Source organism: Rhinopithecus bieti, unplaced genomic scaffold (assembly GCF_001698545.2).
Source record: "Rhinopithecus bieti isolate Rb0 unplaced genomic scaffold, ASM169854v2 scaffold_44948, whole genome shotgun sequence".
NCBI lineage: Eukaryota > Metazoa > Chordata > Mammalia > Primates > Cercopithecidae > Rhinopithecus > Rhinopithecus bieti.
The window spans coordinates 843570-870519 of NW_016818762.1; the positions used below are offsets into that span (position 1 = coordinate 843570).

Below are 26950 nucleotides of genomic sequence, written 5' to 3' on the forward strand. Positions count from 1 at the left end.
AACAAAACTTCAATAAATGTCGTCATTGATGGAACGTTACCTCAAAATAAATAAGAGCTATTTGATGACAAACCACAGCCTAAATATCATACTGAAATGGGGCAAAACTGAAAAATTTTCCCTTTGAAAACTGCCGTAACAAGACAGGGATGCCCTCTCTCACCACTCCGTATTCAACATAGTGTTGGAAGTTCTGGCTAGGGCATCAGGCAAGAGAAAGAATCAAGGGTTATTCAGCTTAGGAAAGAAGACGTCAAATTTCTCCGTGTTTGCCAGAATGACATGTTGTAGTATTTAGAAAAAACCGCCGCCATCGTCTCAGCCCAAAATCTCCTGCGATAGGCCCTGATAAGAACTTCAGCAAAGTCTCAGGATACAATTAATGTGCAAAAGATCACAAGCATTACTTTACACCAGCTAACAGACAAGCAGGGAGAGGCCAAAGTCAGGAATGAACCTCCATTCACAATTGCTTCAAAGCAGGAATAATTACCTAGGAGGTCCACCTTACAATGGGATGTAAAGGACTCTTCAAGGAGAACTACAACCACTGCTCAGCTGAAATCAAAGGGAGGACACAAACAAATGGAAGAACTACCATGCTCATGGATAGGCAAGAATCAATATCGTGAAAATGGCCATACCTGCCCCAAGGTGTATTTATAGATTCAATGCCATCCCCATCAAGTACCAATGGCAGCTTTCTTCACAGAATTGAAAAAACTTGCTTTAAAGGTTCTACTGAACAAAAAGAGGCATTGGGCCCAGACAATCCTAAGTCAAAAGAAAAAAAAAAAACAAAAAAAAAACGACAAAGCTGGAGGCGTCACGGCTACCTGACTCAACTATACTACAAGGCTACAGTAACCGAAACAGCTGGCTACTGGCTACCGCAAAACAGACTATAGCACCATGGAACAGAACAGAGTCCTCAGATAATACCACACTCTACAGGCCATCTGATCTTTGGACAAACCGGAAGGAGAAACAAAGAAAATGGGGAAAGGATTCCCTATTTAATAAATGGTGCTGGGAAATTGGCTAGCCCATTAAGGATAGAAAGCTGAAACTGGATCCTTTCCTTACTACTTTATACGAAGAGAGCTTAATTCAAGATGGATCTAGAACTTTAATATGCTTAGACCTAATACCATAAAAACCCTAGGAAGAAAATCTATGGGGTAGTACCATTCAGGACATAGGCATGGGCAAGGATTCATGTCTAAACAGCAAAAGCAGAGCCAGCAAAGCCAAAATTGCAAATGGGATCATAATTAAACTAAAGAGGCTTTGGCACAGCCAAAAGAAACTCCATCAGAGTGAAACGGCAACCTACAGAATGGGAGAAAATTTTTGCAATCTACGTCATCTGACAAGAGCGGCCTAATATCCAGAATCTACAAAGACTCAAACAGAATTACAGCAAAAAACAAACAACGCCATCCAAAAAGTGGGCAAAGGATATGAACGACATTTCTCAAAAGAAGACATTCATACAGCCAACAGAACACATGAAAAAATGCTCTCATCACTGGCCATCAGAGAAATGCAAATCAAAACCACAATGAGAGTACCATCTCCACACCAGTTTAGAAACGGCAATTCATTAAGAGTATCAGGAAACAACAGGTGTTGGAGAGGATGTGGGAAGGAAATAGGAACCACTTTACACTGTTGGGGTGGATTGTAAAACTAGTTCAACCATTATGGAAAGACAGTATGGCAATCCTCAAGGATTCTAAACTAGATGTACCATATGACCCACATCTCCACTACTGGGTATATACCTAAAGGATGTATACATTATTCTACTACCAGAAGACACATGCACGATGTATGTTTATTGTGCACATCTTCACAATAGCAAAGACTTGGATCAACCCAAATGTCCATCTGTGACAGACTGGATTAAGGAAAATGTGGCCACATATACACCCATTGGAATACTATGCGAGCCATAAAAAAGGATGAGTTTGCTCCTTTGTAGGGACATGGATGCAGCTGGAAACCTCATTCTTAGCAAACTATCACAGAACAGAACAACCAAACACCGCACTGTTCTTCACTCATAGGTGGGGAACTGAAACAAGAGATCACTTGGACTCGGGAAGGGGAAACATCACACACTGGGGGCATCATGGGGAGGGGGGAGGGGGGAGGGATTGCTTGGGGGAGTTATACATGATATAAATTGATGAATTGATCGGGTGCTGACGAGTTGATGGGTGCAGCACACCAACATGGCACAAATATACATATGTAACAAACCTGCACGGTTATGCACATGTACCTAGAACTTAAAGTATAATTAAAAAATAATAATAAAAAAAAAAAGAAAATTCATATTTTATTTATATTAGCAGAATCTTACTCTGGAAAAACTACAGGGTGACTGTTAGAATTTTCATCATTCTTTTTACCAAATAACAAAATTAGTGCTACTAACATAGTGTGTTTCTTGCCACTGATAAGGCACCTGTGGGATGAGATGAGGCCTGTACATATATGTGAGCTTCCATTAGTTCAAGGTGAAACAGGAGTAGATTCTAGCTCACTCATTTGTTCCTTTTATTCATTTATTAAACCTTTAACAAACATGTATGAATGCTTGCCATGTACAACATCTTAGCTGGGCGCTATGAGGATTTCAAAGACAGTCCCTACCACAAAGGAACTTACAGGTGTAAGAGAAATAGATATGTAAAAATAACTATAATAGGAGGCAGATTAGAACAATCATTACAGCAGAGAACAAATCATAAGAAGAGAGGAGATGAATTCCAACTGGAATCAGAAAGATTCATGGAGGAAGTGGCGTTTGAACTAAGTTTTAAAGAGCAGACAATAATTTATTTATTTTTATTTATTTATTAATTGACCAGAGAAGAATTCTGATGAGTCCTGGAAAAGTAGGAAGTGAGGAGCTGCTGAAGGATCCACAAGAGTGAAATCACTGAGAGGTCAAAGGGTTAAATGCATTCAGAAAATATGGAGTGAGCACTGCAACACACTCCTGTCTTTTTCACTCCAAAGATTGTGTTCTTTCCCTATAACTTTTTGACCTCAAATCTGATCATGCTTTTGATGAGTGGCAGTTATTTCCATGAAAGGGACAAAGCTAACAACTTAAATATTTTAGCAAAGAAGTAAAGGTATAATAATTGCTACCATTATATGTAGTCTCAATTCTAAGCATATGATTGGAAGTGGCAAGGTACAGAAAGAATTTTAACATCTCAAACCCATAAGATGTAAGATTATATTTAAAGGAAAAATGTCATACCCTAAAGGCTACCTTCATGAACCCATAGGAGCCCTCCAATTCCAGTCTGCCAAATACTAACTTATATGAAAATGCCTTCTAGGCAATCCCATTTACAATAGCTGCCAAAAAACAAAACCCTATGAAAATATTTAACTGAGGAGGTGAAAGATCTCTAAAAAAAATTATGAAACACTGATGAAATTGCAGATGACACAAAGAAATGGAAAAACATCCCATGCTCATGGATCAGAAGAATGAGTATCTTTGAAATGACCATACTGGCCAAAGCAATCTATAGATTCAATACAATCCCTATCAAAATACCAGTGTCATTCACAGAATTAGAAAAAACAATCCTAAAATTCCTATGTAACCAAAAAAGAACCTGAGTAGCCCAGACAATCTTGAGCAAAAAGAACAAAGCTGGAGGCATCACATTACTTTCAGGCCTCTGAGCCCAAGCTAAGCCATCGTATCCCCTGTGACCTGCACATAGATACATCCAGATGGCCTGAAGCAAGTGAAGAATCATAAAAGAAGTGAAAATTGCCTCCACCATTGGGATTTGTTCCTGCCCCACCTTAACTGAGCAATTAACCTTGTGAAATTCCTTCTCCTGGCTCAAAACCTCCCCCAATGAGCACCTTGTGACCCAAACCCCCTTTGACTGTAATTTTCCACTACTCACCCAAATCCTATAAAACAGCCCCAACCCCTATCTCCCTTTGCTGACTCTCTTTTCAGACTCAGCCCGCCTGCACCCAGATGAAATAAATAGCCTGTTTGGTGGTCTCCACACAGACACACGTGACACAATTACCCGACCTCAAATTATACTGCAAGGCTATAGTAAGCAAAATAGCATGGTACTGGTATAAAAATAGACACATGGATCAATGGAACAGAATAGAGAACTTAGAAACAAAGCCACATGGCTACAGCCAACTGATCTCTGACAAAGTCGACAAGAACATACACCGGGAAAGGGATGCCCTTTTCAACAAATGGTGCTGGCAAATCTGGATTGCCATATGCAGGAGAATGAAAATGGGATCCCTCTCTTTCACTATATACAAAAATCAACTCAAGATATAATTAAAGACTTAAGTGTAAGACCTGAAACTATAAAAATCCTAGAAGTAAACCCAGGGAAAATTCTTCCAGACATTGATCTAGGCAAAGAATTCATGCCTAAGACCTCAGAAGCACAAGCAACAAAAACAAAAAATAGATAAATGGGACTTAATTAAATGAAAAAGCTCTGCAAAGCAAAATAAATCATCAATAGAGTGAACAGAAAACCTATAGGAGAAAATATTTGCCAACTATGCATCCAACAAAGGACTAATATCCAGAATTTACAAGGAACTCAAACAACTCAACAACAACAACAACAAAACAAATAATCCCATTAAAAAGTGGGCAAAGGACATGGACAGACATTTTTCAAATGAAGACACGTGAATGGTCAACAAGCATATGAAAAAATGCTTAGCATCACTAATCATCAGAGAAATGCAAACTAAAACCACTACGAGATGTCATCTTAACACTAGTCAGGATGGCCATTATTGAAAAAGACTAAAAAATAACAAATGTTGGTGAGGATACAGAGAGAAGGGAATGCTTATATACGTTGGTGGGAATGTAAATTAGTACAACCCCTATGGAAAACAGTATGAAGATTTCTCAAAGAACTAAAAATAGATCTACCATTTGATCCAGCAATCCCACTACTGAGTATCTACCCAAAGGAAAATAAATTGCTGTATCAAAAAGATATCTGCAGTTGTATGTTTATCAATACAGCCCTATTCACAATAGCAAAGACATGGAATGAACGTACATATCCATCAATGGAAGATTAGAAAATGTGGTGTATATACAAACACAATGGAATACTACTGAGTCATAAAAAAGAATGAAATCAGGTTTTTGCAGCAACACAGATAGAACTGCAAGCCATAATCTTAAAGTGAAATAATTCAGATACAGAAAGTCAAATACTGCATATTCTCACAATTAAGTGGGAGCTAAATAATGTGGAGATGTGGACATAGAGAGTGGGGTGATAGGCATTGGCAACTTCGAAGTGTGGAAGGGGGTAAATGATGAGAAATTGTTTAATGAGTATAATGTACATTATCTGAGTTGGGGTTACAATAAAAACCCAGACTTCAGCACTACGTGATATATCCAGGTAACAAAATTGCACTTGTACCCCTTATTTTTTATAAATAGAAAAAGCAAATAAAATGCTTTCTAGTGGTAAATTTTTCACTGCAGAAGTTTTGTATTTAGATAATTATAAAAATAAAATCACAAAATTAAATATATTCTCACAGAACATTTGGATTCTGAAGAACATGTTCACAGGCTGCAGCTTGAAAAAAACACTGGAAAGAATATTCAATTTCTGCTTGTAGTGTGTCATTAATTATTAATTAGCTGTGTGACCCTGGGAAACCGCTTAACATCCAAGGACCCAGGCCCCGCCCTTCTTTCTGCCAGTGTCATGTACAAATAATAATGATGCTATGTCGTAAGGTTGTAATGAGACCTGACTAAGACACACATGAACACTGACAGCAATAACTGGCATTTGTTAAGTGCAAAATAAATGCTGGTTATCATTACTGCTGTTGCTCTTGTGACAGGACTTTTGAGGTCCCTTGTGGCTTTAAAATTCTGCATATTTTGAGTCACTGTCTTCACCGAAAACTAAGTGGATTGGTCAGAGACTCCTGAAATTCTAGGACTGGAGACAACAATGCAGCCCGGATAGAAAAACATGACCTTGGCATTTTCCAAGCAAAGATGAAGTGTTGCATGGAAGTCTGGCCTCCACTCAGCACATTCTTTGCAAAATGACCACAAATACATTAGTGATGATTTGAACCTGTTTTTCTCTTTGAAAATAAAAGCTACCCAATGTAGTAATACCTAAGGAAGGATCTGAATTCATGACAGACCTTTACCCAAAAATCTATCCAAAGATGGAAAAGGAACATCTTTGAAAAGACTCTTAGGTACCAAGATCACATCGCTTCAACTTTTACATTACCAGAATTTCTCTAACAATGTCTTGGTTCTAGAAGATTAAAGGCTACTCTGATAACATATCAGATCAGGCATTGATTTCTACCAAAACACTTCAGCTTGGTGGGCCTGGATTTTCTCAATTGTGGAATGGGTAGAATAGTCATCAACTTGCCACCAAGTGACATGCATCAAATGCTTTGTGGCTTTCCGCTGAAAGAAGCCACAACAAAGTTGGTTATTTATTAAGTACACTCTGTGTTCTAATAATAAAGAAACCTCTGGGGCAATGAGATGAGAGCAGCTTTCCTGTCAAAAGGCTTCTCTGACATTTGCACGTAGCCCACGGCTCCTAGCATGTGCTGCTCAGGTGCTTATCGATCCTTCTCATTCTACTTCCCAGACAGGAAGGAATGTGTTGGAACGCAGAGCATCTGGACTAAAGCTGAAGCTTCATGCTTGCCTTTCATTTACTGCATTTGGAAAAGCAATTTCAGATCCCACATATTTCTTTTTATTCTTTGTCAAACAATTTCACACATGCTAAGGACCATGGCTTTCTGCTGCCCAAGGCGGATGCATGTCATACAGTCTATGCTGCCGAGTCTCGATCTCCCGGACACGCTGAGCTGTCTCAAATATGCAGTCCCCACTGGTGATGACACGCAGAGGCTGCCAGTGACCAAGCCTACTTCTGTCCCTCTGCAGAAGCACAGCTGCAGTCCCACATGTCCCATCATGCTTTCTGCTCTGAAATATACCTCCTGAGCTGTTGAATATTGCGTCTGTCCACTCATGAGCACAGTAGCCCCCATGTGTGTGCAGATGTTGAAGGGTCAGGAAAACAACTCTCCGTATTTTAGTAGACTTTCCCCATAGATCACTGTGTCTTAGAGATATAACTTCATAAAAATAGAGATGTGAGAACTATGAGATCTCAAAAAAATGATATAGCATTCCACTTAGTGAGATGCTACTGTCTCCATTTTACAGATGACATAACTGAGGCCCCAACTCATATAGCTGCTTTGTATAAAAGGGAGGGACCAGTGGCTCCAGTTCTCCTGCTTGCACATGCACAGACTCATTTACTTCATTTGGTTTCACTCATAGTAAATCTGATTTTGTTTAATAACAAACCATGTTGCTAAGACTTTCTACACTGTTTTAAATCTGATTTCTTCATATCCTTTCTATACAGCTTGGTATAAGCTGTTTCACTACTAAGTTCCTGGACCAGTCCCGTACGGTTGGCCTTGTGCAGACAGGGCCTATTGAGTGTCCCACAGTGAGCTGGTGTTAAGAGTTAATGATAATGAGTGGCGACTGGGGAGCTGGTGAAAACCCATGGAACCATCCAAAGACCAGTGTGGCTGCCCACCTTGGAGTGTGCTTGTATTCAGGGAAAGTCTTTTTCCAATTTCCCAAGATTTTTATCAAAGTCAAGAAAGAGACTAATCAACATACTCTCAGTAATACACAATGGTCATGAACGTTAGGGAGGGAAACACCAGGCAAACTCAATCACTGTTCTTTCCACACCTACCTTGTGATTCCGCCCGTGCTTATCCAACAGGGAGATGATGGACTTGATGTGGCCCTCTGCTATCAGATTTAAGGCTTCTGGACTTTCAGTTAAGATGCAGTGCAAAACTTCCAAGATACCTACATGAATGCCACAAACATCATTTGGACATTAAATGCCCGGCAGAAGTGACCATAATTTAGAAACGTGAGTGTGAACAGACCTTCCTGAGGGTACAGGATGTCATCAATTATTTGAATCTACCAAATATTTCCAGCCAGAAAAAATGCATTCATTTCCGGTAGACTTCAGAGCCCCCCCGGAGGCCAACCAGGCTGTAATTTACGGGTGATTTTAATTCAGCACAAACCCTATCTCCTGCTTCCTGGACAAATACATGATCTTTGTATGTTAAAATATAGAGAAGCAGCTATAAAATAAAAATTTTCATTTGATCAAACTAAATAATACTTCATTTAAAAATAGACATAAAAGAAGATGTCCAGTTTACTATAAATTCTAAAGGTCATTCGAGTAATTTGGAAAATATTCTGAGTTTCTCCCAAATAAGACTTTTTCTAGGAACTACCTTAGAAATTATTTTTATTTTAGGTCTACTCATGTATCAAACAAATTGTAAGCTCACACAATAAAGTCAATTTGGCTTTTCCCCCCTTTTTTGGTACACTGGATAGGTTACGTAAGTGAAGGCCTAAGAAAAATGAGTGCCTCTGCAGCCTGGCACATACATGGTAACATCATGATGGAAATTCAAGGGAAGTAATTGGCTAATAGCTTAATCAGTTTTATTAAGAAAATTCCTTTTGATTCTGTTTTTCACTCAATGTTTTCATAAATTAGCCTGAAATGTAATCTAGCCCATGAGACTGAGGCACTGAAGAAAAGTGAGGCTTAGGAAGATGTGTGTAGGTGGACGATCCTTGGGGAAACCTCTCTTGGCCGGTCTGTTAAAACACCTGTCATTTCCAGACTTTGAGAAAAGCACCAAAACCCTCCAGCTTCCCCATGAGGGGCCTACAACTGCCATGTTTACTCATCTCGGAGGAAGCAAACTGCTAAGCCCTGCAGCATGTCACTTCCCAATAATGACCACACTCTTGGCTCAGATTCTCCGTAAGTCATGAGGGAGGACTATAGATATGATGTGAAGGGTGAGTCAGGAGAGAAGGGTGAGTGGGGATCATTTTTCCTCTCATCCCTGTCACTCTTCACTCCCGCTTTTAGAACTATAAGAAATAGTTTGGACAATACTGAAAAAGGTTTGAAAACCCAGAGAATAAGAATATAATAGGAGTTAGAAGGAGACAAGGATCACTGGGTGGGTGGGGTTGCGGGGGGGTGATTAATGGACCAAAAGACTAAAATGAAGGCACGGAATAACAATGAAGGCACAGAGTAAAAAATTTAAAAAGGAAGGACTGTTGAAGTCTGGGTTAGAGTTGTTAAATAAAGTTGTACAGGTGCCAGGAAGCTTGAAGACTATTACTTTTTAATTTTGAAATAATGATTTGAGGATTGTTTGCAATCCATTGGAAAAGATTCAACTTCGTTTTCTTTTTTACAGAAAGAAAAAAAAAAACCTTTCATTTTTTCTAGTTATAGTTTCCTGTCAATTCTCACCTGAGGAAGATTCTAGTCTGTCCAATTTACTGATGAGCCAATCAAGGTTATTGGAGAATTGAGCGCAATTGTTTCTGTTTCCACGAATGAGAGCAGCTGCAAACAAGGAGACGTTTGATCACAGAGGTTAAAGGATATAATGATGGGCATGAGAACCTGGAAAGCTGTTGAATACTTCACTTGCTTAGCAACTAAAAGGAACTGAATGCCAATCTTACCCTACCTAGCCCTCTGACACAATTCTGTTTCTTTTTCCTTTTTTTAGAGACAGTCTCAGTCGGTCACCCAGGCTAGAGTATAGTGGCTCACTGCAGCCATGAACTCCTGAGCTTAAGTGATCCTCTTGCCTCAGCCTCCAGAGTAGCTAAGACTACAGGCATGCACCACCATGTCCAGCTAATTTTTAAATTTTTTTTTTTTTTGAGGTGTAGTTTTCACTCTTGTTGCCTAGGCTGGAGTGCAGTGGTGCAGTCTCAGCTCACTACAACCTCCACCTCCTGGGTTCAAGTGATTCTCCTGCCTCAGCCTCCCAAGTAGCTGGGATTACAGGTGTGTGCCACCACACCCAGCTAATTTTTGTATTTTTAGTAGAGACGGGGCTTTACCATGTTGACCAGGCTGGTCTTGAACTCCTGACCTCAAGTGATCCACCCGCCTTGGCCTCCCGAAGTGCTGGGATTACAGGAGCGAGCTACCATGCCTGGTGTAAATATTTTTAATTGAGATGGAGGTCTCACTATGTTGCTCAGGCTGGTCTTGAACTCTTGGCCTCAATCGATCCTCCTCACCTCAGCCTCCCAAACTGTTGGAATTACAGGCGTGAACCACCACACCCAACCTCTTTCTATACTTGGAAAAATAAAAATCTAGTATTGGCTCACTTTACAAGTATTTCCAGAGAGCCTGCTATGTACCAAACACCTGCCCAGCTGTTCAGACTAGAGCAATGGGGAAGGGAGAGAGATTCCCTGCCTGCATCAAGCAGGCAATGGAGACAATAAATGCATAAAGTAATGAAATTACTTCACTGTGATAAGCAAGAATTTAATACTGGCTTCGTTACTGACTTAAGAACTCAACTTCTTGCCATGTTTTCTTAAATTTAGCTACAGATTTATTATTCTTCAGTGCTAAAGGAAGGTATCCCAGTGAACACAGCTGGAAAGGCTGGCTATACACTGATGGATGCATAATAGCAGCATGTAACTACAAAATATCTAAAATATATCCCTATTTGACAGTGGTTCTTGAGGCATGGTCCCTGGATCAGCATCACCTAAGAATTTGTTAAAAATGCAGATTCTCAGGCCTCATCCAGCTTTACTGATTTAGAAACTCTGGGGGTTGGGCCTCGGCATCTGTATTGTAACCAGCCCTCCAGCGGATCCTGATGCCTGTTCCTACTTGAAAGCCACTGGCAGACGATACCGCAAAGAAAGGGAGAGAATTTGCTGTCATTTGAGTTTTACCAATCTACACCAAATAACCTTCTCTTCACAGGACAAAAAAAGAGTAGATGCAAATCTGGAACAAGTCCATGTAAATTGATTAGCCCCCAAGTAGCTTGCCCTTCACATGATAGGTCTGAATTGGAATTTCACTGAGGCTGCTACATGGCAAATTTAGGATAAAGAAAGGCCTTCTCCAGGGCCTCAGCTTTGTATCTTCAGTCACTAGAGGACACAATTCAAGTCTGAGCTCCTAACCTCCTTTTCAGGTCAGTTGCAACAAGGAAGTTAAGCACAAGAGTCCTGGAGTTACACTGCTGAGTCTCAAGCCATAGCTCCATCAGTTACTAGATGTGTAACCTTGGGTTATTAGCATCACATACATCAGTTTCTTCATCAGTGAAATGACAATAATAGTAACTAACCCTTAAAGTGTTGTTCTGGGGTTCAAAAGAGATATTCCACCACTCACACGAAGATTAATAATTATTAGGTATTATTGTTAAAATCATGCCTACTGGGTCAATACAAAACACTAGAGTTTGAAGACACTTTACACAGTCATACAGTGGCAATCAATCAGTACTGTGGTAATCCAATCAGCCTGAACCCTAAGCTGGGGAATAGGTCCCGACTGATTTCTCTGGGCTCCCTTCTGGCCTAGTGAACTTTCTATGATAGATTTCCTCTCAAGTGGGACATACACAGAGCAAAGCCCTGAAGTACTAGCTTATCACAATGTCTGGGCAACTCCTGGTGGCCACCTTCTTGCATTGGCTCATACTGTCTTCTCTCTGCCTCCCACCCATAGGCGGGTGGCCTAGGCCCATTGGATGGAACCTGTTGTAGCAGTCACCAGAACATCACTACACACTCCATACTGTGAGAAGATAAGCTTGTTGCTGGAATATTCTTACTTCCCACCTTTTTCTTTTCACCAAAATGAAATGACAGGCCAAAGCAGTGGGAATCGCGACTAACAAGTGGACAAGTGAGAGGGCACAGATTTAAGAGAATAACAATTCTTAAAGTGCAGGTGATATCTTTGCAGAAGTTTAAAACTGGAAGGCATCGTAAATGTGCTCTAGTCTTGTTTCCTCATGAAAGGTAAGGAATAGAGGTTCACGGAGCGTAGGTGACTGTCAAGAGTTTCCCAGGTAGTTGCAGCGAAACTGATTACCATCTGCTTCTACTGGCTGCTACTAGTTAACAGAATGAACAGTTGGGTTAAAACTGAATGGCTAACAAACGCCTTCTAAGGATTGAGGCAGTCCAAATATCACAGTTAATGGCAGCTTAAAGACAATCTTGGGATTTCACATGGAAATCGTCCCAGGGAGAAGGCACTGTATGTGTTACTTACCCAGCAATTTGTAGAGGAGGTTCAGAATTTCTTTCCAGGCCATGCCACTCTCTTCCCTTGCAATCCCTGCAAAGTGTGCTACGCTATTGTAGATATTTAAGCGGTCAATGCAATTTAAGACAAGAGCCAACATTCCCTGAGAAGGAGAGTGGAGGAAAATATAAACATTGCTGATTAAGAAAGCAGAATCCCGTTTGCTCTTTCCCTTCCTCTATCATTCACCTTTTAAAGCTGATAATGCCAGTATGCAAATAGACCTTCATGGTGCCAGTTGGGTTTTGTTTTTTCCCTCCTAAAAACAAAACATGCATTTTTATGCCTGAGAGACCTAAATAGCATCCATTTGGAGAGTGAGTCAGCAGCCTCTTCTGACAGGTTGCCCCCACGTGCTTAACTCAATCCAAGGACATACTTAGGAAGAGGGAGGGTGAATGAGTTTCACAAAAACCTGCTTTCGGTCTGGTGTGAAGTGGTTCTGACTCACCCAGAAACAGATCTAGATATAGTACCCATTTCTCTCTTAAATATCAAGTAAGTTCAAGTTCCATTCAGATGCACAAAACAACCATGCTTGCTTCCTACCTCCCCACCCCCCAAAAAAGGTGGGATTTAGAGACAATAACACTATCACCACTTTTCTAGCTAATCTGAAATACTATGCCACCCAGTAAAAATCTGTGCTAGCTGTTCTTAGCACATAGGAGGGAGATGGTAAATGGAATATCAGTAGCCTTTAAGGCATTGAGGATGTCCCTGGAGCCAAAGTCTGGTTAGATCAGAAGACTGAGCTGGGATGGTTTACATCCCATACCACTAACTTTGGAAATGCCCAAGCGACAAGCCCTGTGCCCACGTATGGCAGGTCCAGAAGTACAACCATGGCCTGTTGGCACTAAATCATCACGTCTCCAAGTCTGGAAAAGGCTTGTGACTTGTCTGTGGTCATACACAGCCGGAGATGAAGCCAGAATGAGGCCCTGGGTCTCTTAAGCCCCAGCTGGCATTTTCCTCATGGCCAGGTCCCACTCCCAGTGACTCAGATGCTGAATTCTGACATAAGACTTAGCATATTCTGTGTCTTTTAAACCAGCTTCTCAGGTATTCTTAATGTGGTAGAATCCAGGCATCTGTATTTTTCAAACAGGTTTCCCAGGTAATTCTAACATTTCCCAAAACTTGGGAATCACAGCCAATGTCATGCTCTCACAGCTGACATTTACTGAAAACGTATTTTCGATACACATGTGGCACTGAAGCTTTAAAACATAATCTGGTTTGAACGTGCCAGCCATTGCTAACGTAACCAGGTTTGGCGGACAGGGAAGGTTGGCTTCCAATTTCCCAGCTTCCAAATCTCTCCTGTCCTCTGGCTCTCTCATAAACACGTGCATGCAGAGAGACAAAGCTAAATTGCAGTCATAGGAATATTTTAGCTCTGGACACAAAGTGAATTTCAACTTTTCATTTTCCGACTTACCTCTTCCTTGAAAAGATTTTGTCTGTTTTTGAGCGAGCGGAGCTTGTTCTGCTTGTCTTCATGTCGCATCTCCTCCTCCGGGGGCTGGAAGTAGGCGATCAAGTCCTGGAGGGTCTGCAGGACTTCTTCTATAGGCAGGGTGATGGGGGCAGCTGTGCGATTGTTTCCGCTAAAAAGCATGAGATTGACATGGTTTAGGCACCAGCCAGCAGCAGCGCCCTGATGAACACCCACTGGGTCCCGCTCCTAACAGCCCCCCATGGTGCACCATGAGCTGCTTCCTTGGGCGGCCATTGTACCAGCAGCTACAAAATGAAGTTTCCCAGCTAACAGAGTAACAGAAGGAAATATTCACATTCAAGTTTAAAGCTATTTTCATAAACAAAGGGAAATGACTCCTTTTAGCACATTTTCAAGCAACTTATAACTCATCCTGTTAATATTACCATAATATTTCAGTTCATAGCATCAATGGGTATTTACTGAATGTCTAATCATAATTTCCCTGTAATCTAAAGAGGTAATTTCAACACTGATTGTGACAGTGACTCTTCTATCTACAGCAGATGCTTCCCCTTCCATTTACCCCTGGTTGTCTGTCACACTTTTTTTTTTTTTTAAATAAAACATTAAAAAAAAAAATAAACTTAACCCATGATTCTTTTAAACAATCACACCTTCTTGGCATTGATTAATCATAAGGCTGAAAGGATTTCTATCACTGGGTCTTTGCCTCTATCTCCATGTTAGTTTTCTCTTTGTCTCTCCTCTTGCACCCCCTCCACATCTGTGTGTATTCTGAGATCTCTGCACGTGTTTTTCTCATCATGTTTCTCTGGGTACATGCCTGCTTTCCCTCACTCCATTTGTTGATGGTTCCTTTGCTTTCTGTATCTGTGGTCCCTTTCATCTGACTTTCCTCTCTCTGTGTTCTCTATCACCCTCCTTTCTCAGTGTCCCCTATCTCTCAAACATCCTTCTTCTCTGCTTTGAGGTCTGTCCCTCTTTGTTTCTTGGTGTTCCCTAACCCCACGTTACCTGCCCTTCCATCTCTCTCTCCCTGTTGTGTTCCTCCTTTTCTGCAAGTGTCTTTTTCTGTTTTAATCTCTCCCCAATTTTTGTAATTAAACCCCTTCAACAGAGAGAGAATACAAAGCATTACAGATAACAAAATGACCCTTCATTTCCCCATCTCCTTGAGGGGTACATCTGGGAGCCTCTCAGTGGGCAAAAGCTATGAAGAGGAAGGGGAAATGGACCCACCTCTTGTGGGTTTGCATCATTAGGCCCTGAGTGATTGAGAATTGGCTCAATGTGCAAGTAACATCACAAGGACTTTTTTTTTTTTTTTTTTTTTGTATCTTATTTTATTCTAAGTTCTGGGATACATGTGCAGGATGCACATGTTTGTTACACAGACATGTGCCATGGTGGTTTGCTGCACCTATCAGCCCCTTACCTAAGCATTAAGCCCTGCATGCATTAGCTATTTTTCCTGATGCTATGCCTCCTCCTACCCCCCACCCCTCGACAAGCCATAGTGTGTGTGGTTCCTCTTCCTGGGTCCATGCGTTCTCATTGTTCAACTCCCCCTTAGAACATGTGGTGCTTTGTTTTCTGTTCCTACATTAGTTTGCTGAGGATAATCATTTCCAGCTACATCCATGTCCCTGCAGAGGACACAATCTCATTCCTTTTTACAGGTGCATAGTATTCCATGGTGTATATGTACCACATTTTCTTTATCCAGTCTATCACTGATGGGCATTTGGGTTGATTCTGTGTCTTTGCTATTGTGCCTAGAGCTTCAGTGAACATATGTGCACTTGTATCTTTATAATAGAATAATTTATATTCCTTTGGGTACATACCCAGTAATGGGATTGCTGGGTCAAATGGTATTTCTGGTTCTAGGTATTTGAGGAATTGCTACACTGTCTTCTATAATGGTTGAACTAATTTACATTCCCACCAATAGTTTAAAAGCATTCCTATTTCTCCACAGCCTCTCCAGCATCTGTTGTTTGACTTTTTAATACTTGCCACTCTGACTAGCATGAGATGGTATCTCATTGTGGTTTTGATTTGCATGTCTCTAGTGATCAGTGATGTTGAGCTTTTCTTCATATGTTTATTGGCCACATAAATGTCTTCTTTTGACATTTATGTCTTCTTCTGTTCACATCCTTTGCTCACTTTTTAATGAGTTGTTTCATATAAATTTGTTTAAGTTCCTTGCAGATTCTAGATATTAGACTTTTGTCAGATGGATAGATTGCAAAAATTTTCTCCCATTCTGTAGGTTGTCTGTTCACTCTGATGATAATTTCTTTGGCTGTGCAGAACATCTTTAGTTTAATTAGATCCCATTTGTCAATTTTTGCATTTGTTGCATTTGCTTTTGATGTTTTTATAATGAAATCTTTGCCTGTGCCTATGTCCTGAATGGTATTGCCTAGATTTTCTTCCAGGGTTTTTATAGCTTTAGGTTTTACATTAAAGTCTTTAATCCATCTTGAGTAAATTTTTGTATAAGGTATAAGGAAGGGGTCCAGTTTCAATTTACTGCATATGGCTAGCCAGTTCTCCCAGCATCGTTTATTAAATAGGGAATCCCTTCCCCATTGCTTGTTTTTGTCAGGTTTGTCAAAGATCAGATCGTTGTAGATGTGTGGTCTTATTTCTGAGTTCTTTATTCTCTTTAATTGGTCTATGTGTTTGTTTTTGTACTGGTATCATGCTGTTTTGGTTACTGTAGTCTTATAACATAGTTTGAAGTTGGGTAGTGTGATGCTTCCAGCTTTATTCCTTTTGCTTAGGATTGTCTTGGCTATATGGGCTCTTTTTTGGTTCCATATGAATTTGAAAGTAGTTTTTTCTAACTCTGTGAAGAATGTCAATGGTAGTTTAATGGGAATAGCACTGAATCTATTAACTACTTTGGGCAATATGGCCATTTTCATGATACTGATTCTTCCTATCCATGAGCATGGAATGTTTTCCATTTGTTTGGATCATCTCCAATTTCTTTGAGGAGTGATTTTTAGTTCTCCTTGAAGAAGGCCTTCACTTCCCCTGTTAGCTGTATTCCTAGGTATTTTATTCTCTTTGTAGCAAGTATTAATGGGAATTCATTCACGATTTGACTCTCTGCTTGTCTGTTGTTGGTGTATATGAATGCTTGTGATTTTTGCACATTGATTTTGTATCCTGAGACTTTGCTGAAGTTGCTTCTCAGCTTAAGAAGCTTTTGGATTGAGACGATGGGGTTTTCTAGATACAGGATCATGCCATCTGCAAACAGAGATAGTTTGACTTCCTCTCTTCCCGTCTCAATACCCTTTCTTTCTTTCTCTTGCCTGATTGGCCTGGCCTGAACTTCCAACACTATCTTGAATAGGAGCTGTGAGAAAGGGCATCCTTGTCTTGTGCTGGTTTTCAAGGGGGAATGCTTCCAGCTTTTGCCCATTCAGTATGACATTGGCTGTGGCTTTGTCATAAATGGCTATTATTATTTTGAGGTATTTCCCATTAATACCTAGTTCATTGAGTTTTAGCCATGAAGAAATGGTGAATTTTATCAAAGACCTTTTCTGTGTCTATGGAGATAATCATGTGATTTTTGTCTTTAGTTCTGTTTATTTGATGAATTGTGTTTATTGATTTGCATATGTTGAACCAGCCTTGCATCCCAGGGATGAAGCCATCTTGATCATGCTGGATAAGCTTTTTGATGTGCTGCTGGATTTGGTTTGCCAATATTTTATTGAGATTTTCACATCGATGTTCATCAGGGATATTGGCCTAAAGTTTTCTTTTTTTGTTGCATCTCTGCCAGGTTTTGGTATCAGGATGATTCTGGCCTCATACAATGAGTTAGGGAGGAGTCTCTCCTTTTCAATTGTTTGGAACAGTTTCAGAAGAAATGGTACCATCTCCTCTTTGTACCTGGTAGAATTCTGATAGAATTCAGCTGTTAAGTCTATCTTGTCCTGGGCTTTTTTTCGTTGGTAGGCTACTTGTTGCTGCCTCCATTTCAGAACTCATCATTGGTCTATTCAGGAATTCAATTTCTTCCTGGTCCAGTCTTGGGAGGGTGTATATGTGCAGGAATTTATCCATTCCTTGTAAATTTTCTAGTTTATTTGCATAGAGGTGTTTATCGTATTCTCTGGTGGTTGTTTGAATTTCTGTGGGGTCAATGCTGATATCCCCCCCTTTATCATTTTCTATTGTGTCTATCTGATTCTTCTCTTTTCATTAGTCTAGCTAGCAGTCTATTTTATTAATTTTTTCAAAAAACCAGCTCCTGTATTTTGTCCTTTGAAGGACTTTCTGTGTCTCTGTCTCCTTTAGTTCCACCCTGATCTTGGTTATTTCTTGTCTTTTGTTAACTTTTGGGTTTGTGTGCTCTTGGTTCTCTAGTTCTTTTAGTTGTGATGTTAGGATGTCAATTTGAGATCTTTTTAGCTTTTTGAGGTGGGCATTTAGTGCTATAAACTTCCTCCTTAATACTGCTTTAGCTGCATCCCAGAGATTCTGGTACATTGTCTCTTTGTTCTCACTGGTTTCAAAGAACTTCTTGACTTCTGCCTTAATTTCATTATTTACCCAGGAGTCACTCAGGAGCAGGCTGTTCACTTCCCATGAAGTTGTGTGATTTTGAGTGAGTTTCTTGAATTCTAATTTGATTTTGCTGTGGTCTGAGAGACTGTTATGATTTCAATTCTTTTGCATTTGCTGAGAAGTGTTTTACTTGCAATAATGTGATTGATTTTAGAGTAAGTGTCATGTGGCACTGAGAAGAATGTATATTCTGTTGTTTTTGGGTGGAGAGTTCTGTAGACATTTATAAGGTCCACTTGATCCAGAACTGATATTGAGGTCCTGAATATCTTTGTTAACTTTCTGTCTCAATGATCTAATATTGACAGTGGGTGTTAAAGTCTCCCACTATTATTGTGTGGGAGTGTAAGTCTCTTTGTAGGTCTCTAAGAACTTGTTTTATAAATCTGGGTGCTCCTGTATTAGGTACATATATATTTAGGACAGTTAGCTCTTCTTGTTGAATTGAATGCTTTATTATTATGTAATGCCCTTCTTTGTCTTTTTTGATCTTAGTTCGTTTAAAGTCTGTCTTGTCAAAAACTAAGATAGTAACCCCTGCTTTTTTCTGCTTTGCATTTGCTTGGTAAATTTTCCTCTGGCCTTTATTTCAAGCTTATGTGTGTCTTTGCATGTGACGTGAGATGGGTCTTTTGAATACAGCACATGAATGGGTCTTGACTACTTACCCAGCTTGCCATGCTGTGTCTTTTAATTGGAGCATTTAGCATGGCTTCTTCTTGATGGCCAATTTCTAATGATCTCTCTTAGGCATTTATAGTATATTTGCTTATTCACCAACTGCTATATATTAATTTGCATACATGCTAAGGAAAGATTTTCATCTAGGCCCAAACAAAGACTCAAAAAGTTCTGAAAGCAATCAGGCTGTGAGGTAATAATTCCAATTTTGTATTAAAAATGCCAAGTTCATGCAATGGGGAAGGAATAATGGGGGACTGTAAGCTTATTATAGGCAGGGAGGCACATCAGTGTGTATTCAACTCCTGGCAGTACCAGGCATGTTGTAAGTTCTCAGTTAGTGTTTGCAAATGACTACCTGGGATATTATTAGACACAAAAATAGTAGGGAAGAGAATGCCATGAGTACATGAGATGAAGCCTTGGCAGTATGAAACTCAATTCAATATGATTTCCCACTTCTGAGTTCAGTGAAGGAATGAACACATTTTCCTCAATATTTCGGTCCAGCTCCAGGACTTGCTTTTGCTTTTGTTTTAAAAACACTTTCATTTTACTAGAGACACCGAGGCTGGTCAAGAATAATTCTTTACATGATTGGAAAAGATGACAGCAAGAGGTTTATAGACATTTTTTGTAGCTCACTGAGGCAGCATATGCACCATACAGGGAGTTGGAAATTTCAGGTCTCAGCCTTGCCACTGCCATTATCAGTGTGATATTTGGGTTGCTGCTAGGCCTCTTATGCTTCCATTTAGCACCTGGAAAATAGGAAAGGTGCATTCGTTGATTGCCAGGGTCCTTCAGGTCTAATTTTTTGTCTGTTGGGATCTCATTGCTGGACTACTTCATCTTGTCCCTTGAAGAAACATGAATATTACAGTCCTCTACTAGACTAGGGCAGATTCATTCCTTCCTCAAAAAACAAGACATATCACATGCTTGGCATGGGAAGCAACAGTGAAAACAGACATTACTTCTGGAAAGCATCATGGTGTTCATATTCTACTCTAAAAGAACCTCAGAGAGAAAAGTCCAATGTACAGAGATAAGTCAGAGCCTCAACTCAGAAATAACTACAACTGGCTCCTATCCCTCCCCACCTTCTTCAACTCCCTATAGCCTGTCCCACTACATTCTTGGGCCTTTGCCAATGAATTCTTCTATTAAATTCAAGTGAGATCCCATGTGATTCTGAATATTTATCACAACATAATGATTTATTTGTTGTCTCTCTTCTAAGGTTAAACTTAGAGGACAGCTGACAGTATCTTTTCCTCAGCAGAGTTTTTCAGACTCCTTAATCGATCACACTATTCATTCTACTGGACAGTTCCCAGCAACTCTACAGAGGATGATGAGATAGCATGATGAAACTTTAACCTCTTCATTTTTCTTTCTTGTTCCTTCCCTATTCTCTTAGTCTTAATGTGCTCCCAGAAGGCCACCCCTCCTCCTGGTTTCTATGTGCACACAGCATACAAAGTTGGTTTCTCAAAAGAGATGGGGAAGAAGAATCTACTTCCAAAATGTTTTCTTCTCCTTTACTTCCTAGCTATTAAAAAATTCAAATACTATAACTTATTCGCAGCCCACAGCCCCTCAGCATTGATATTTTTTCATTAGTCCTTTTTTCCTAAAATATCCTGTGCCTGGAAGAATCAAGAATTTCCCTCTTGAGGGTGGGACTTAATAGCTGAGTAAAGAGCTCTGAGTACATCCTTTCCCTCGACAACACATACCATAATAAAATGGACAAAACATCAAACAATGATCTCTGGACTCTGGAAATTCGACTAAAAGCACAAAAAAATCAAATTATTATTTATTTTTATGTTTGAGAGGGTCACAACGTTAGCGCAGGTTGGACGAGCTAGGCTGATCTTGCTTCACGCAACCTCTAACTCTGGTCAAGTTGATCCCTGCTCAGCTCCTGAGTAGCTGGCTTAAGCAGGCAGCGCCACTATCTCACTTGTTCTGGTCTTTTTTTTTTTTTTTTGAGATGTGTGGCTCTGTTGCCCAGACTGGATGCGGGGCGCATCTGGCTCCAGCAAGCTCCGCTCCCGGTTTCAGCACATTCCTGCTCACCTCCCAAAAGTAGGGCTGGACTAAACAGGCGCCGCCACCACACCCGGCTAATTTTTTGAATTTTTTAGTACAGACGGGGTTTCACCGTGTTAGCCAGGATGGTCTCGATCTCCTGACCATGTGATCCGCCCGTGGGCCTCCCAAAGTGCTGAGATTACAAGCCTGAGCCACTGCGCCTGGCCTATTTTTGTATCTTTAGTAAAGACGGGTTTCTCCATGTTGGTCAAGCTGGTCTCCAAACCCCAACCTCAGGTGATCCATGTGCCCTGGCCTCCCGAAGTGCTGGGATTACAGGCGTGAGCCACAACACCCGGCCCAGTGTGTGTATATATGTATGTGTGTGTGTATGTATGTTTGTGTGTGTGTGTGTATTTTTTTAATTTCTTTTTTAAATTTTTTTAATTTAATTTTTTAAAATTTCAGTGTTTCAGCCTGTTGATGCTTCCATCTCCCTCCCTCCACCGCCTCATGGCAAAACAGCTCTGATAGGGCAGAGTAGGCAATGTGCAAGGCCACACACATGCTCAGGAAAAACTGGAGAGGACCCTAGCTATCTATTGCTTCCCACACAAGCAGAAAACAAAATCCAGCCACACACACAGGTCCATCAGCAAATAGTCACAGGCTTGTCTTGTAAGAAATACTAAGGGAAGTCCCTCAGGCTGAAAGAAAATGACACCAAACAGTAACTAGAATCCATGCAAAGAAATAAAGAACACTGGTAAAGGTAACTATGCAGGTAAATACCAGAAGCAATATAAAAATACGTATCTTCCTCTTTTGTTCCTGTAATTGATTTAAAAAAACTGCATAAAATAATTATAAAACCATGTTGCTGAGCTTATAACTTATGAAGATGTAATATAAGTGGCAATATTATCACAAAGGATTAGGCAAAGAATGGAAAAATGTTAATGCAAAGTTGCTTTATTTGTTAAGTTAGTATTAATTTGAAGTGCATTATTTCAAGTTAAACATATATTAAGTTCCCTAGAGCAACCACTAAGAAAATAACTCCTCGGCCAGGCACAGTGGCTCACACCTGTAATCCCACCACTTTGGGGGGCCAAGGCGGGTGGATCACGAGGTCAGGAGATCGAGACCATCCTGGCTCACATGGTGAAACCCCGTCTCTACCAAAAAACAAAAAATTAGCCAGGCATGGTGGCGGGCACCTGTAGTTCCAGCTACTCGGGAGGCTGAGGCAGGAGAATGGCATGAACCCGGGAGGCGGAGCTTGCAGTGAGCTGAAATCATGCCACTGCACTCTAGCCTGGGCAACAGAGTGAGACTCTGTCTCAAAAAAAAAAAAAAAAAAAAAAAAAAAAAAAAAAAGAAAATAACTCCTCAAAAAAGTATTTTTAAAAACCCAAAATAATTAAAATGTTACACTAGAGAGTATCTATTTAACACAAAAAAAGGTAGTAAGGGAGGAACAGAGGACCAAAAAATAAATAAAGAGACATAAGAAATAAATAGCAAAGTGGCAGACATAAATCCAGTTATCTAAATAATTACATTACCTATAAATGGATTAGGCATACCAATGAAAGGGAGAGATTGTCAGACTATTTTTAAAAATCTAATATATGTTGCCTACAAGGGACACACTTTATATTCAAGGACACAAATAGGTTAAAAGCACAAGGATTGACGACAATATGCCATACAAACAAAAAACATTATCTGCACCTAAGACACCTGGAATGGCTCTATGAAACAGACTTAAGACAAAAATGTTCACAGAGAAAAAAGGAAAAGAGTTTAAAATTACAAAAGGGCAAATTTATCAGAAATATACATCTGTTATAAACATATAAGCACCTAACAGAAACCAAAATAGGTGAAGCAAAAACTGATGGAATTGAAGTAGAAGATAACAATTCAACAGTAACAGAAACACCAATACCCGATTTTCCACCAGTTAATGTAATAAACCACATTAACAAAGGACAAAACTATATGATCATGTCGATAGACCAAGAAAAAGCATTTGACCAAATCTAATGCTCATTCAAGAGAAAAGCTCTCAACAAACTAGGAATACAAGGGAACTTCCTCTACCTGATAAAGGGCATCTACAAAAATCCTACAGTCAAAACCACACTTAATGTTGAAAAACTGATGTTTCCTGCCCTCTCCCCACCCCCACCTTAGATCAGGAACAAGACAAGAATGTTTGTTCACATCACTTTTATTCCACATTGTAGTGGATATTCTAGCCAGTGCAATCATGTAAGAAAAATAAATAAAGGGCATCCCTATTGGAAAGAAAAAAATAAAGCTCTTTTTATTCACAGAGGACATAATCCTATATGTAAACATTTCTAAAGAATCCACCTGCTCCCCAAAAAGCCCACTGAATAAATAATTTCAATTAGGTCAGTGACATAAGTCCAATATTTTTAAAACTTAATTTCTATGTACCAGCAGAAAATAATCTGAAATGAAATCAAAAAATGATTCTATTTGTAGTAGCACCAAAAAGAATCAAATACATAGGAATACATTTCATAAAAGAAGTGCAAGACTTATATAATAAAAACCACAGTATCTTCCTGAAAATAATTAAAGAAGAATAAATAGACATATTATGTTTGTAGATTGGAAGACTTAATATTATGAGGCTAACAGTCCTCCAAAACGGATCTCTAGATTCAATTTAATACCTATGAAAATTCCAGCAGAATTTTTTTTTGGACAGAAATAAACTCACCCGTAAATTCACATGGGAATACAAAGGACCCAGAAGCACCAAAATAATTTTGAAAAGAAGTACAAAATTGGAGCATTCACTCTACATTATTTCAATAGTTACTATAGGTACATTAATGAAGACAGCATTATTTTTGAATAATGACAGGCATACAGATCAATGGAACAGAACTAAGAGCCCAGAAAGAAACTCTTACATTTATGCTCACTTGGCTTTTGACAAAAGTGCTAAGGTAACCTGATGGGGAAATGTTGTCTTTCCAGAAACTGTGCAGGGAAAAATCTGATATCCATATGGCCACATACAAAAATATTAATTTAAACGTTTACCTCATACTGTGCACAGAAATAGACTGAAAATGGATCACAGACCTAAATGTAAACGCTAAAATTCGGAAACTTTCAGAAAAACACAGAGGAGAAAATCATGATGATTTGAGTAAAGAGTTCTTAGGTATGACACCAAAAGCACAATCCATAAATATGTTAAATTGAACTTAATCAAAAATAAAACATTTGTGCTTCAAAAGACACTATTTAAAAAAAAAATGAGAAGAAAAGCCAAAGACCAAGAGAAAATATTTGCAAATCATAACTATGGCAAAAAACTCAGAAGATACAAACTCTCAAATTTTAATTTTAAGACAAATGACCCAATTTGAAAAGGTAAAATGCTTAATTACATTTTACCAAAGAAGATACATGAATGGCTAATAAGCACATAAGATGTCCAGTATCCTTATTCATTCTGGAAATTCAAACTAAAACCAACACGATAGTATCTACTAGTATCATAGCTACTAGTATCATAGCTACTAGTATGGCTACAATCAAAAAGTCAGAGTAACAAATGGAGGAAAAGATGTAATGAAAAGAAACCAGTCATTCCTAAGAGAAATGTAAAATGGTACATCCACTTTGGAAAACAGATTTTTCAGTTTCTTATAAAGTTAAACATACCCAACTGAATAAATAAAACATGGTATTTATATACGATGGAATATTATTCAACCTTAAAAAGGAATGAAATCATGTTACGTGTTACAACATGGACAAACCTTGAAGATATTTTGCTAAGTGAGATAAGCCAGACACAAAAGGACAAATACTGTGTGCCTCCACTTATATGAGGTACTGAGAATAGCTAAATTCATAGAAGCAAAGAGTAAGTACAAGTTATAAGGGGCTGAGGGAGAGAAGAATAGGGAGTTCTTGTTTAATAAATACAGAGTTTCAGTTTGGGATGATTAAAAAATGTGGAGATGGATAGTGGTGATGACACTAAGCTTAAAAATGGCTAAAATGATAAGTTGGATGTGATACATATTTTACCACAATAAAATATATCAAAAGTTATACAAATTTATATGCGACTCAACAATTTCACTCCTATTTACCCAAGAGAAACAGAAACCATATCTGAAAACTTTTACACTAATATCCATAAAAACATTATTCTTAGTAATCTCTCACTCTACACACACATACATGCACACACACACACACAAAGAATACTCTGCAGCAATAAATAAGCGAAGAAACAAAAGAATAAACTTCAAAAATATAATGCCAAGTGAAAAGGCCAGATTCAAAAGACAACATATTTTATGATTTATTAATGTATTAAATTGAGACAGAAAGCAGATTAGTGGTTGCCTAGGGCTGTGGGTGGCAACTAGAATAAACTGCAATGAGCATAGGAGATATTTTTGGAGGGATGGAAACATTCTAAAACTGAACTGCAGCGATGGTTGTAAGGCTCTGCAAATAAATATATTAAAACTTATTGAATTGGCCAGGGATGTCGGCTCATGCCTATAATGACAACATTTTGGGAGGCTGAGGTGAGAGGATCACTTGTGCCTAGCAATTTGAGACCAGCCTGGGCAATATAGTGAGACATCATCTCTACAAAAAATTTAAAAAAAATTGGTGCGATGCTTTTTATGTGTGGTCACAGCTACTCAGGAGGCTAAGGTGGGAGGACTGCTTGAGCTCAGATGGCGGAAAGGCTGCAGTGAGACCCTATCTCAAACAAAGAACAAACAAATAAAATCTCATGGAACTGTACGTTTAAAAGGATGAATTTTGTAATATGTAAATTCTACCTCAATAAAGATGTTTAAAAATAATTTTCCCATTGTCAGGCACATAACTCCCACTGACTTTTTAAAATAACAACTTAATTGAAATACAGTTCACATATCATATGATCACCCATTTGAAGGGTACAATTCAAAGGTTCAGCAGCTTTGGGAATATTCAGAGTTGTGCAACCTTTGCCATGATCAGTTTCAGAACGTTTTCATCAGCTCTCCAGAAAGCTTTACACAGTAGCAGCCACTCTCCCTTTCCCCCTAAGACACCCCAGCTTCTGCCTCTTTCTACTTCTTTCTACTTCTAGGTAGAAAGTAGGTAACTCTTTCTACTTCTTTCTACTTCTAGGTAGAAAGTAGGTAACTCTTTCTACTTCTGCCTCTGCTTTTTTCCTCTATAGAGTTATCTGTTCTGGACATTTTGACCATGTGAATGGAAAAACATCCCAGGATAGCAGTTCTCAACCGAGGCTGATGTCAGAATCACCTAGGGAGCTTCGATAAAATACCAGCATTTGGATCCAACATCTGCAGATTCTGATGCAATTGGTTTAAGATGTAGCCTGGGCATCAGGGTATTAAAACCTCCCCAGATAAATCTAGCATGTGGCCAAGGTTAAGATCTCTATAGTAGGGCAGTCGTGTTTAAACTTTAGTATGCATCAGCATCACCTGGAGGGCCTATAACAATATGAGTTGCTGGATCTTACTCTGAGGGTATCTAATCCAGTGGGTTTGAGGTAAAACCTGAGAATCTGCATTTTTTTAACAAGTTTGCAAGTGATGCTGATGCTCTGGTCCAGGGATGCCCTTTAAGAATCTTGGGAGATGTCAGAACAGCAAGATGGAAGGAACCTGAGCCCCAGTAGCTAGGCCACCTATTTTCCCTAAACCACCTACCTACTTTATATTATTACCTAAACAAGAGGTAAAAGTTTACTCTGAACTGCAACGGCGGCCCAGCCTGTTTCCTAATACACATCCCT

At 39.4% G+C, this 26950-nt stretch overlaps 1 protein-coding gene across 1 annotated transcript in view; it reads right to left on the reverse strand.

The window, feature by feature from the left end:
* The window catches only part of RYR3 (ryanodine receptor 3), a 580605-nt gene that overhangs the window by 289622 nt on the left and 264033 nt on the right, over window positions 1–26950 (reverse strand). The window contains exons 13-16 of the mRNA XM_017857433.1: window positions 13759–13927; window positions 12282–12417; window positions 9471–9566; window positions 7851–7969 (exon numbers count right to left, since the gene is read on the reverse strand). Of these exons, the coding sequence (XP_017712922.1) occupies window positions 7851–7969; window positions 9471–9566; window positions 12282–12417; window positions 13759–13927 (520 nt within the window). The remainder of the gene's footprint in view (window positions 1–7850; window positions 7970–9470; window positions 9567–12281; window positions 12418–13758; window positions 13928–26950) is intronic.